Below are 13,552 nucleotides of genomic sequence, written 5' to 3' on the forward strand. Positions count from 1 at the left end.
CTGAACCTCAATAGGAAAAACCACAATGAGGTACTATCACATGTAACTGAATTGGCAAAAACTAGAAGAATTTCACAATATCAGATGTCAGGGATATTATGTAATAGGATTTGTCATTCCCTGTTGGATTGCAAATTGATAGAAGCACTGTGGACAGCCATTTGCTAAGGCTGGATAAGGGAAGCAAACATGATGTGGGGAAACTGAGGAAGTTAAGGTCTAGAAGACAGATGGTTCACTGGGGGCTCTAAGAAAAATCTCTCACCAGGATCCACCAAGGGGAGCTGGTAAGTAAGTCAGTGGACAGCTTGGATCTCTATCTCAAGTCACTGTAGAATAAGAAGCAAGGACATACTGGAACTCACATCTGTCTAGCTCACTGTCCTCTCTGACCCAGCAGGCGGCAGCCTGTGAAAGCTGAGTAATGCCTGAGCCCCACCTTAACCTTTAGTGGCATAGTGGCTGTAACTAATCTTCTACCCTAAGCAATGTTTAATTGTGTACAAATGAAATTACACTATGCGTGTTCTGTGTGTCTTGCTCTTTTCCACATATGTTCATTAGTCAGCTTATCTTCTGATCATAATTATCTTTTATTAATATAAGCTGCCTTTTCATGGTAAAGTTTAGGATTCTGATATAAGAGGAAATTTTAAGAGGAGCTATAATATGGAGGAAAAATACTAAAAGGGGAAAAAACAATTTTCCTTATAGGTTATGAATATTATGCTATTTTGCAACATTAAGATTTCCTACTATTTGCATGTCATTAAAGCCTGATTTTATAGAAAAGACAGTATACTTCGATAAATAGAAATAAAGTAGAAAGCATCACTGTAAAGATACACGATAGTTTAATAATTAAATAGGAAAAAGTGACTTCAGCTCTGAACTTTCCCCCTGAAAGAATGATTTTTTTGTTGTTATTTTTAGAAATAAAAAAGCAAACCAACTTACTGAGTCTTAGTGGAAAAACACTTTGTGTGGCTGCAGGATCAACTCCCTCTGTGGTCAACAGTCCTAGTACTCTTCTCTGTCAGTATATCAACCTACAGCTCTTGAATGCAGACCCACAAGGTACGTGCTTCCCCCAGCTGTGAACACCCTCAGCAGGCAGGTTATGGTGTGCTAGATGTTAAGATTTCCTTTAATGTTCAATCTCTCTGATTGATATGGATTTTTTAAGTCAGCTTCAACTTAGTAATTTAACATGTAGACTCCAACACTTCTTTGGGAAATACTCACGGCTTGTTTCTTTTGGTGTATTTATGTAGAAACACCCCTCCATCTGACATGGTCAGGAAATGAGGTAAATTGGTTAGGTAAAAATTACAGCTAAACGAAGCTGAACTGTTTAAATGTCAGAACATTGTAGTCTTAAATTTTGCCTTCTTTTTTTCTTGGAAAATGTTCTGAGAACTGTTGTACATATCCATGCCTTAATCAACAGACTAGATCGATACTTATTTTTCCTTGATATTTTGGGGTCCTCATTGTGCACATTTATTACTGTCTTCAGGCTCTTCATTTGACTGTTTACTGAATATCTCTTCCCTGAACTACTGGGCTTTTATACTAGTTGTTTTTTCTTCTTCCCTTTCTCCTTTCCCCCTGTGAAATATTTAAGACTGTTTCTGCAGACTGTACAATTAATCCCACTCTTGCTCTTGTACCCACTGCTGGCTTTCAAAGCCAGTGGTACTATCTACTCACTACCTCCATTAGGGATCCACTAGCTAGACGGTGAACTCTCAGGATTTAATCCATTTTGGGTTTTTTTTTTTTTCTGTAGAGTGTTTAATGGGAACAGTAGGCACTCTCCTGCTTGAAAATCCACTTGGGCAGAATGGGCTGACCCACCAAGGTCTTCTGTATGAAACAGCCAAGGTGTTTGGCCTTCGGAGCAGGAAGCTAAAACTGTTTTTGAATGATGCTCAAACAGAAGGTGAGGAGATTATAGAACGTGCTAATTGTTTTTCATTTTTGTTTTTATTTTATTGAAAATAGATTGTGATGCCATCAATTATATGTGTAAGAGATAGTACTATTGTTATTCTTTTTTTCTTTTTTTTTTGCTCTTTCTCCAGAAATTTGCCATACTATAAATGTTAAACTAATAATAATTAAAAGGATGATATGTATAAAGTAGATAATAAGAAAAAAATAATTAAAAGGATGATTACTTTTTGCTTTGGAAATAATCTAAAAATTATATTGGTATATTAAAATACATGCTTCTAGGTAAATTAGCTTATTTGCTGATCCTAAAATTGTCCTCTTCCCCGAGAATCAAATTGATCACTGTATTTTAAAATAACAGCTTGAAGGAAACATAACTGACATTGTACTTCCTCCTTTACAACTTATAAAGCATACCTTTTCTTGGTGAGCTGCATAAAAATGTGAAGAGCTAGGTCATTAGTTGACATATTCTCCATTCCATAATTCAGAAAACAGAGAGTCAGGATAAGGCACAGGCTAGTGTCTTTGAGGATATGTTTTCTCTTTCTCCCACTTATATCATCCACTTCTGTGATTTCACCTTCTGTGGCTGTTCTGACAACTTCTCTAGTGACATTTTAGCCCTCCCCCGAGTTCTGTTCTATATTCGATTCCCTATTACACATGGGTGTTCATTTTAGTGCTGCTGCCACTGGAATCATTTCCTCAAACAGTTTCCACTGATGGGATCTGGGTTTTTCTGTTTATAGCCATCCTTCTTGTCATCCCAACTCAAAACCTTTTACCATTTCATCCTTTTATTTATTCAGCCATACAGCCTGGGATTTATTGGACTTTCTGAGTCAAGATTTGTGTCTCCTAGCACTGGTGGAAAGTTGCTAGGCATTATCTTTTCCAAAGGTAGTCTTGATTTTCTGCAGTTTAAATATGCTGTGCCTGGGTGTAAATTTTTTGGTATAATGCATTATTCATTTCTGTTACAGAGTTTTGATTTCTAGCATTTCCTTTTAATTCTTAGAATTTCCATCTTTCTGCTTACATTACCCATCTGTTCTTGCATATTGTCCACCCTTTCTATTAGTGTCCTTAACATTAATCCCAGTTATTTTCAATTCCCAATCTGATCATTTCAAAATCTCTGCCATATCTGAGTCTGGTTGTGTTGCTTGCTTCGTCTCTTCCTATTGTGTTTTTTCCTTTTTAGAATGCCTTGTAGTATTTGGTCGATAGCAGTACATGATGTACTGGGGAAAAGGAACTGAGGTAAATAGGCCTTTATTGTAAGGTTTTATATTTATCTGGCTAGGAGTTAGGCTGTGTTTATTGTTTACTGTTGCTGGAGGTTCCAGAGGCTCAAATTTCCTTCTTCTGTCTTATGGTTTCCCTAGAGATTCCTTTTTAAATATGGTCAGAACTTTGCCCATTCTTTCAGCTGTAATGCCCTGTTGTCATACAGGAGCCCATATGATGTTGTAGTAAAATATGGGGGGAGGAGAAGTGGGGGAAGTGTTCTATAATTTTATGATTAGTTCTCAGTCTTTGGTAAGCCTGTGCCTCTGGGCTGTGACCCTCACAGGTGTTACTCAGCTTTAAAATTTTTCCTCTTTAGGTAAGAAAGGAAGGTAAAGGGGGCTAGAGGTGGGTATTTCCCTTTCCCTGGGTCAGTTAGGCTTTGGTTAAAAAGAAAAAAAATAGTTACTCATAAGGAAAAACTTCTGCCATTTTACTGGGAATTTTTTTCTAGAAGCCTTGTACCTTTTTTGTCCTCATTTCCTCCATTACTGCCACCTTTTGTGTTCAGTTCATTTTTTGCAGTTTACTGTTTTCTTTTTTTACTTCCTCTTGTGTGTGTGTGTTTTTTAAGATATTAGTGTTTACCATGGGGATTACAATTAACATCCTAAATTTACAACAATTTAACTTGAATTGATACCAGTTTGACTTTAATAACATACAAAAACTCTGCTTCTATACAGCTCTGCCCCCATTTATATTCTTGTCAGAAATTATATCTTCATAATTATGTTCCCCAAAACATAAGTTCTTAACTGTGTTTTATGTATTTACTTTTAAATCATGTAGAAAACAAAAAGTGGAGTTAAAAATAAAAAATGCAACAACAATATGGCTTTGACTTACCGTCTAGCATCCTTTCATTTCAACCTGAAGGATCCCTTTAGCATTTCTTGGAGGGCAGTTCTAGCAGTAATGAACTCCCTCAACTTTCTGTTTATTTTGGAATGTCTTAATTGCTCCTTAATTTGTGAAGAAAAATTAAGAAGAAAAAATCTGTTTTGCAAAATGGAGAATTCTTTGTTGATAGTTTTTTCTTTCAGCACTTTAAATATGTTGTCCCACTGCCTTCTGGCTCTCATGGTTTCTGATTAGAAATTAATCTTTTAATCTTATTGAGTATCCTGGTATTTTGCTTCTCTCTTGCTACATTCAAGATTTGGTCATTATTTCTTCAAATATTCTTTATATTCTTTTCTTCCTGAAATTCCCATAGTGTGTATGTTGGTCCACTTGGTCTGTGTCTCAGACGCCCCTTAGGCTCTGTCCACTTTTCTTCATTCTCTTTTCTTTCTTCTCCTTCAGACTGGGTGATTTCAAATGTCCTATCTTCGAGTTCACTGTTTGTTCTGTATGCTAAATTATGCTGTTAAGCTTCTCTAGTGACTTCTTAATTTCAGTTATTGTACTTCAGCTCCAGAATTTCTGTTTAGTTCCTTTTATAATTTCTCTGTTGATATTCTCATTTTGTTGATACATTGTTTTCTTGGCTTGTTCTTTGTATGCGGTTTCCATTGACCTTTCCATTAGTCAGTTATTTTCCATTTAAGACAGTTGATTTAGAGTCTGTCTAATAAATCCAAGTATCTGCGCTTCCTCAGGGACAGATTGTGTTAATTATTTTTTCCTGTGAATGGGCCGTACTTTCCTATATCTTTGTATGCCCTGTAATTTTTTTTTTTCTCTTTGCAAACTGGATATTTGAATTTGGTGACTCTGGAAATCAGGTTCTCTTCCCCAGGGTTTGCTGTGTTTGATGGTTGAAGGCTACAGTTGTCTGTTTGTTTATGACTTTTCCAAACTAATTTTACAAAGACTGTATTCCTGGATGTATGTAGTCCCTGAAGTCTCTGTTCCTTTAGCTTATGTTCAGCTATTATTTTGACAGAGATTTCCTTGACCTCCAGGAACTAAAAATTTAAAAACAAAATACCTACCTCTCCCAGTCTTTAAAGATTGGCTCTGTTCTGGTCCACTTCTTCAGCTCCGCCAGGCTGTTTACAGTTCTGCCTCAGGCTTCTCTTCCTGTTTTCACTGAGCCCTGAAGATCAGCCACATTTGGCCAAAAAAGCTTTTTACCTTTATCAGAATCAAATGCTTAGGGTCTTCTCAGGTCTTTCTATATATGCATACTGCCCTGGGCATGAATGTGGCTTTCTAAATTATTCAGCATACAAAGGCACTTTTTAATGCCCTAATTGCCCAAACTTTTCCTCCCAGGCCTTAAGCAATCCATTGCCTGTCTCATCCATAATCTTTTGCCTCAGGCAGCCGTGGGTTTTTTGTTTGCCTTTGGTTTTCATGCAGTGCCCACCACTTTTCCACCCTGAGTGAGTTCCAAGTAGGCAAAACAGAGACAAGCACCTTATGTAAGCCCTTCAAGTAGCTCCCAGACAGGTTAGAACAAACGCAATACTTTTGCTCCATTCCTCCTGGAACTAGGAACCAAGGTCCCACACTGGAAACACGGGCTACTGTCTTCAAGCCCACCACCAAGCTAGGAAGGAGCTGGTAAAGCACAAGTAAAAACACAGATCTTTCCTGCCATTTTCAAGTTGCCTTTTCTCTGATTCCACATTCACTTGGTTGCTGTAAACGTTTGATTGCTTTCTAGAGTTCTGACGAAGTTGATTCTGGCTGGCTGTTTTGTGATGTTTCAGTTGATGTCCACTTTAAGGGAACATTTCTTTAATTCTCTGGGGACACTGTCTACCCTGGCCCACTTTAAACTGAATTATTTTGGGCCACAGAGAGTGTTTAGAAAGTTCTGGCCCCAGTCATGCAAGGGGCCAGAATTCTCATGGGGACATGTTCTATCTCTCCCCAAACCAAGGCTAAGTGGGGCAAGTCTCTATATTGGTTTACTGTGACTGGTGCAATAAATTACCAAAAACTGGGTGGCCTGAGACAACAGAAATGTATTCTCTCACGGATCTGGAGGCCAGAAGTCTGAAATTAGTGTCAGCAGGACTGTATTCTCTAGGGGAGAATTTGTTCTTTGCCTCTTCCAGCTACTGGTGGTTCCAGGCATCCTTGTGGCTACATCACTTTGATCTCTGCCTCATTGCCACCTCTTCTGTCTGTTTCTCCTTTTTCCAAAAAAGGTCACAGTCACAGTTTCCAGGAATTAAAGCATGGTCATATCTTTTGGAAGGCCATTATTAAACCCATAACGTTCTCTTAATGTTTTTCTCTGTGGTGAAGGATCTTTTTGAAATTTACCCTTTTTCCATGGGCTCCTTATTTGAGGTCTGTTTTTTGAGGGGGGTTTCATTGGACTCCCCAGTTTGTGTAGACCCTAGGATTTTTCTTCTCTCACTTTCATAGCCTATTAGTGCCAGATCTTTAAGCCTCCAGGCCCACCAGAAAATCTTAATGTTCAGCTACCTCTTGGGATTCATGATATTTTGGGCTCTGTGGATTTCTCTCATTTTCTTCCCTTGCTCAGCTATTTTTTTTTAATTTAAAAAAATTTTTTTAATTAATGTTTTATATTATACTTTGACATTTTCTGCTACATTATTAAAAGCGAAAGCCTTCTTTTCCACTTGCATTTCTCTCTTCAATGAAGCACAATTATTTTCCTTGAGATTTATTTTCAATAACTCTCCTTTGTCTCTTTACCCCTCACTAGTTTTAGGACCTCATCATCTGATGAGACAGCCTGTCTGCAGGCTGTATTCTTCCACCAAGATTATCTTCATGCACATTCCTCCCTTGATGATGTTCCCCTGCTCGGATCCCCCAAGGCTTACCATTATCTAATGCTCCAGAATCTTTAGCTTGACACATAAAATCCTTCCTGTTCTGGTCCTTATCTGTCTTTCCAGTTATGTCCATGAAGCTTTCATTCTATCAGAAGGCTTTTTTCACTCTCCTTCCAACACACTTGGCTCTTTCATGATGGTTTGGTAGTCAGCATCAACAAGTAGGTGTAGCTTCCTGTTTTGATAACCTTGTGTGAAACTTCAAAGACATTCTTAACTTCTTTTTCTTAGCCCTCAAATCCATTGGTCACCAAGTGCAGTTGAGCAGTGAAAATGAAGAAGTGTCATCATTTTTACTTGGTGTATGCAAGTGTAGGTACCTGGTTGAAACTGATGAAGGATAGAATCACATCCATGTGAATTAGATATTAATACTACTACCTATGATTCACAAACCAGATCTTACCTATAATGTCTTATTACCTTCTTTTTGCTCTTTAAGTTTGACTGGGCAAGTTTAGTAGGTAAAAGCTTGAAAGTTAACTTATTCACCCAAGATTATTGAGAAACCTGGTATTCTTTCCAATCCAGTATCTTTTCCCAATCTGATATCTCTTGCCTCGTTTTCATTGTATTCTTCCTCTCAAGATTATCTTTCATACAATATTAATAATTTGGTAAATTAGAAGGATCTCATAAGGCTTACAGTTTTAGGAACTCACTGATGCCTTCTTGCTTGTTCCACTAGACTCTACATATCTTCTCCAGCTTCTGTAGTTATCTATTAAGGAGGCAGCTTTTGAGAGCATTTTCTTATCCAGGGTTCCTGTTAGGACAGGAGCCATTTTTAGAGAAAGTTGGTCCTTCCCTTTGAATTCAGATCTGGCTAGATGCAAAATGCCCCACAGTAGGCAGAGAACTTTTAAAAATTTTCTCCTTCCTTCCTTCCTTCCTCCCTCTTTCTTTCCTTTCTCTTTCCTTCCTTCCTTCCTTCCTTCCTTTCCCTTCTTCTTCTCCCACCACTACCCCACTCTTTTTCTGAGCTTTAATATATTCAGTGTGTTTTGATCTGTAGTATTTGTGTTATGCTTTTGGATGCTCAGTTTTTTCTTTTATCTTTAGCTGTATTGGCTCCTGTATTTTTTGACCTGAGTCTTTAGTCTTTGATAAATTCTTGCTTTCTGACATTGCAAGCTGTCCTAGGTTTATCATGTATACTCTTTCTTCCCCAAACATGGAAACGACTTGCTGTTTTTCCTGTTATAGAGTGTTAATATTTAGGAACCACAAATCTGAGCTGCTTGCTTACCACTGCTTCTAGGCCTTTTCTGAAGACATAGGAAATATTGTTCGTGTGGGATTGTGGGGACATCTTGGGCAGTACTCAGAGTTAGTTAGCTTAAGGGCACAGTCCTCCAGAAGTCTGCCCAAAACTTCTAACCCCAAGTATAAGGAGTTAGGCTCCAAGTACAAGCTCAGACAAAAGAGTTCACACAAGACCATTGTCACTTCTGGCACCAACTGCAAGTTCAGAGGGTTTCCAAAAATCACCCTCAGGTCTGATAATTTGCTAGCAGGATTCACAGAACTTGTGGAAGCTGTTGTACTCATGACTACATTTATTATAGGGAAAGGATAAAAACTAGAACCAGGCAAAGAGAAGAGATGCACAGGGCCAAATCTGGGAGGGGGTCCAAATATGTAACTTCAGATTATCTCTCTGCAAGGAGGCATGGACAGTGTTACCTCCTGGCCTGAATACGTGACAGTAGTACGTACAGTGTATTACCAACCAGGGAAGCTCACCTGAGCCTTGGTGTCTAGAGTTTGTATTGAGGCTTCATTGCATACGTATGATTGCTCATATGGTTGGTCTTTCTGGTGTAGCCAGCTGCACCCTGAGTCATCTCATTAGCATAAATCATCAGGTGTGTTCAGGGGCCTACAATAAATAACAAAAGATGCTCCTATCACTCAGGAAATCCCAGGGTTTCAGAACTACCCCCAGTAGCTGGGACAAAGTTTAGGTTTCTCTTAAGGTGAGGCCGAATTTCTTACTACCCAGGCAGTTAACATTTTTTTAATATTCATCCAGAATAGGTAGAAAAATGATTTCTTTAAAACTTCTTCTTTCCATTCTAGAAATTACAGAAGAAATCCCCATGAAGACTTTGAACACGAAGACTGTGTATGTTTCTGTATTACCGACTACAGCAGACTTCTAACATTCAGTTATCTGTGTGGTTCAGTCAACCTTTCCCTGGCATATACCTCTTCTCCCCTCCCCCCAACCCCGGATACACACACGGACACAGACATATTGATATTTCCTTCAGGTGCATGTATAATATACTGCTTTTGGTCTAAAATTGAAATGGAATTGATCAAGTGACTTGAGGCTTCACAGTAATAGTCACACTTAACCGTAAACACCTATGTAGTCATGTTGAGGAAAAGTCAGTGTTACCTCAGCACTACAGAGTATATTTCTATACTTGAATGTTTAAGTATAGAACATAGTTGTTTAAATGGTATAGTGTGTGTGTGTGTGTGTGTGTGTGTGTGTGTGCACACACATGTATATGTATATATATATCTGTTATCTATCTATATATATATATCATTCTGTGGCCTTTTAAAACTTATTTGAAATCTATTGAAGGAATGGACAGTGTTATATATTTTTTGCTACCTGGATTTTCCTGGGTAATTTGATGGAATATTTTAAGTTTTAGTAAATCAGAACAATAAACTTTCTCACAGATAATAAACATGTTAGAAGTAATTCATTCTCCCATAGTTCAGTGAAATTTGGAATTTGCAATCTTTAAAGAATACAAAAACTTAATAGTGACTTCCATATTAAGACACTAGACTAAATATCTAATTTCACTTCTTCCCAAAATCCTGTGTCAAAGAAGCATATGCCAAGACAAAATTAGATGTGCAAGAATTTATGAAAGATAAAGGAGAGAGAGTAAAGGCAAAGGTAGAGAGAGGCTGCAGGCAGAAATGACCTGACTTTGGACTCATACCTTGCTCAATCAGTGGCTGGGAGCAGCTGAGGGGGTCCATGGCCTCAGCACAGATGGATCCATTGATCTGAAAACGTAGTAGCTAGAAGCTGTCAACCAGCTATACTCCCTACATCAGATTCTCCTGAAAGGAGCTCTGGATGGTGCGTCTTTAGCTGCTAGAATAAATGCATTCAAATCCATACCCACAAAGTTGGAGGAAACCACACAAGATAACAAGTGTTGGCAAGGATCAGTGAAACTGGAACCCTTGTGCACTGTTGGTGGGAGTGTAAAATGTTGCAGTCACTATGGGAAACAGTATAGAGGTTCCTCAAAAATTAGAAGTAGAACTACCATATGATCCAACAGTCAACTTCTGTTTACATATCCAAAAGAATTGAAAGCAGGGCCTTGAAAAGATATTTGCACACCCAGGTTCATTGCAGCATTATTCACAACAGCCAAGAGGTGGGGCAACCCAAATGTCCACTGAGGGATAAATGCATAAAGAAAATGTAATCTGTACATACAATTGAATATTATTCAGTCTTAAGAAAGAAGGATGAACCTTGAGGACATTAAGCAAAGTGAAATAAGCCAGTCACAAAAAGACAAATACTGTGTGATTCCACTTGTATGAGGTACCTAAAGTAGTCAAATTCATTGAAACAGAATGCAATGGTGGTTGCCAGGTGTTGCAGGGAAGGAGAAATGGTGAGTTGTTCAATGGGAATAGTTTTAGTTTTGCAAGTTTTGAAGAGTTCTAGAGGTCTTTTGCACAAAAATGTGAACATAGTTAACATACTAAACTTGATCCTTAAAAATAGCTAAGTTGGTAAATTTTATGTATCTTTTACCACAATTAAAAAAAAATTTTTGAATGTCAGAGGGACAGAAGCCAACCTGAAAGAGCTCCCAGTGGCCAAAGCTGGAACAGTTTGAACAAACATATAATGTAATATTGAATTAAAATCCAAAATATAAAATAAATACCCATGAGTACATGCTGATATAAATGATTGAATAAATAAATGAGAGAGGTGAGGCAAATCTATATAAAATTCCAAATAATGTATATACATACTCTTCCACAAGGCGGTGTACCTTAACTCCCCACACCTTGAGAGAGGGCTATACTTTGTGACTTCAAAAGAGTAGAGTGTGAAGGAAGCAAAAAGTAACTTCACACTTTAGAAAACTGACAAACACTACCTCAGACAGGTTAACATCATCAGGCATGATAGCATGTACTCTTTTTTTTTTTAATTTTTTTATTGATGTGTAGTTGATTTACAATGTTGTGTTAGTTTCTGTTGTACAGCAAAGAGATTCAGTTATACATACGTATATTATTTTTCATATTCTTTTCCATTATGGTTTGTCACAGGATATTGAATATAGTTCCCTATGCTCTGACCATTTTTTTTAATAGCATCTTTAATGGAGTATAATTGCTTTACAGTGTTGTGTTAGTTTCTGCTATATAACAAAGTGAATCAGCTATATGGATACATATATCCCCATATCCCCTCTCTCTTGCACCTCCTTCCCACCCTCCCTATCCCACCCATCTAGGTGGTCACAAAGCACCGAGCTGATCTCCCTGTGCTATGCAGCTGCTTACCACTAGCTATCCATTTTACATTTGGTAGTGTATGTATGTCAGTGCTACTGTCTCACTTCATCCCAGCTCCATTCTCTACATCTGCGTCATTATTCCTGTCCTGCCCCTAGCTTCATCAGAAACATTTTATTTTTAGATTGCATATATGTGTGTTAGCATACGGTATTTGTTTTCCTCCTTCTGACTTCACTCTGTGTGACCAACTTTAGGTCCATCCACCTCACTACAAATAACTCCAGCTCCGTTTTTCTTTCTCAAGATTGCTTTGGCTATTTAGGGTCTTTTGTGTTTCCATACAAATGGTAAAATTTTTTGTTCTAGTTCTGTGAAAAATGCCATTGATAGTTTGTTAGGGATTGCATTGAATCTGTAGATTGCTTTGGGTAGTATAGTTATTTTCACAGTGTTGATTCTTCCAATCTAAGAACATGTTATGTCTCTCCATCTGTATTGTCTTAGATTTCTTCCATCAGTGTCTTACAGCTTTCTGCATACAGGTCTTTTGCCTCCTTAGGTAGGTTTATTACTAGTTATTTTATTCTTTCTGTTACAGTGGTAAACAGGAGTGTTTCCTTAATTTCTCTTTCAGGTTTTTCATCATTAGTGTATAGGAATCAAGAGATTACTGTGCATTAATTTTGTATCCTGATACTTTACCAAATTCATTGATTAGCTCTAATACTTCTCTGGTAGCATCTTTAGGATTCTCTATGTATACTATCATGTCATCTTCAAACAGTGTCAGTTTTACTTCTTCTTTTCCAATTTGTATTCCTTTTATTTCTTTTTCTTCTCTGATTGCTGGGGCTAGGACTTCCAAAACTATGTTAAATAATAGTAGTGAGAGTGCACAACCTTGTCTTGCTCCTGATTTTTGAGGAAATGGTTTCAGTTTTTCACCATTGAGAACGATGTTGGCTGTAGGTTTGTCATAGATGGCCTTTTTTATGTTGAGGTAGGTTCCCTCTATGCCCACTTTCTGGAGAGTTTTTATCATAAATGGGTGTTGAATTTTGTCAGAAGCTTTTTCTGCATCTATTGAGATTGTCATATGGGTTTTGCGGGGTTTTTTTAATAAATTTATTTTATTTATTTTTTGGCTGCCTTGGGTCTTAGTTGCTGCACGGGCTTTCTCTATCTGTGGCAAGCAGGGCCTACTCTTCGTTGCGGTGCATGGGCTTCTCATTGTGGTGGGTTCTCTTGTTGCAGAGCACGGGCTCTAGGTGCATGGGCTTCAGTAGTTGTAGCATGCTGGCTCAGTAGTTGTGGTGCACAGGCTTATTTGCTCTGCTGCATGTGGGATCTTCCCAGACCAGGGCTCAAATCTGTGTCCCCTGCATTGGCAGGAGGCTTGTTAACCACTGTGCCACCAAGGAAGCCCCTATCATATGGTTTTTCTCCTTCAGTTTGTTAATAGGGTGCATCACATTCATTGATTTGTCTATATTGAAGAATCCTTGCATTCCTGGGATGAACCGCACTTGGACCATGGTGTATGATCCTTTTAATGTGTTGTTGGATTCTGTTTGCTAGTATTTTGTTGAGGATTTTTGCATGTATGTTCATCAGTGATACTGGCCTGTAATTTTCTATTTTTGTGACATCTTTGTCAGGTTTTGGTATCAGGGTGATGGTGGCCTCGTAGAATGGGTTTGGGAATGTTCCTCCCTCTGCTATATTTTGGAAGAGTTTGAGAAGGATAGGTGTTAGCTCTTCTCTAAATGTTTGATAGAAGTCACCTGTGAATTCATCTGGTCCTGGGCTTTTGTTTGTTGGAAGATTTTAAATCACAGTTTCAATTTCAGTGCTTGTGATTGGTCTGTTCATATTTTCTATTTCTTCCAGGTTCAGTCTCAGAAGGTTGTGCTTTTCTAAGAATTTGTCCATTTCTTCCAGATTGTCCATTTTATTGGCATATTGTTGCTGGTAGTAGTCTCCCATGATCCTTT

The 13,552-nt window shown here is 38.1% G+C and overlaps 1 protein-coding gene across 1 annotated transcript in view; it reads left to right on the top strand.

Moving 5' to 3' along the window:
• The window catches only part of IARS1 (isoleucyl-tRNA synthetase 1), an 82,057-nt gene extending 72,324 nt beyond the window's left edge, over positions 1-9,733 (top strand). The window contains exons 32-34 of the mRNA XM_007468179.1: positions 934-1,077; positions 1,793-1,945; positions 9,105-9,733. Of these exons, the coding sequence (XP_007468241.1) occupies positions 934-1,077; positions 1,793-1,945; positions 9,105-9,187 (380 nt within the window). The 3' untranslated portion in view covers positions 9,188-9,733. The remainder of the gene's footprint in view (positions 1-933; positions 1,078-1,792; positions 1,946-9,104) is intronic.
• Positions 9,734-13,552: the final 3,819 nt, after the last annotated feature.

This window comes from Lipotes vexillifer, unplaced genomic scaffold, assembly GCF_000442215.2.
Source record: "Lipotes vexillifer unplaced genomic scaffold, Lipotes_vexillifer_v1.1 scaffold466, whole genome shotgun sequence".
In the NCBI taxonomy this organism is placed as follows: domain Eukaryota; kingdom Metazoa; phylum Chordata; class Mammalia; order Artiodactyla; family Lipotidae; genus Lipotes; species Lipotes vexillifer.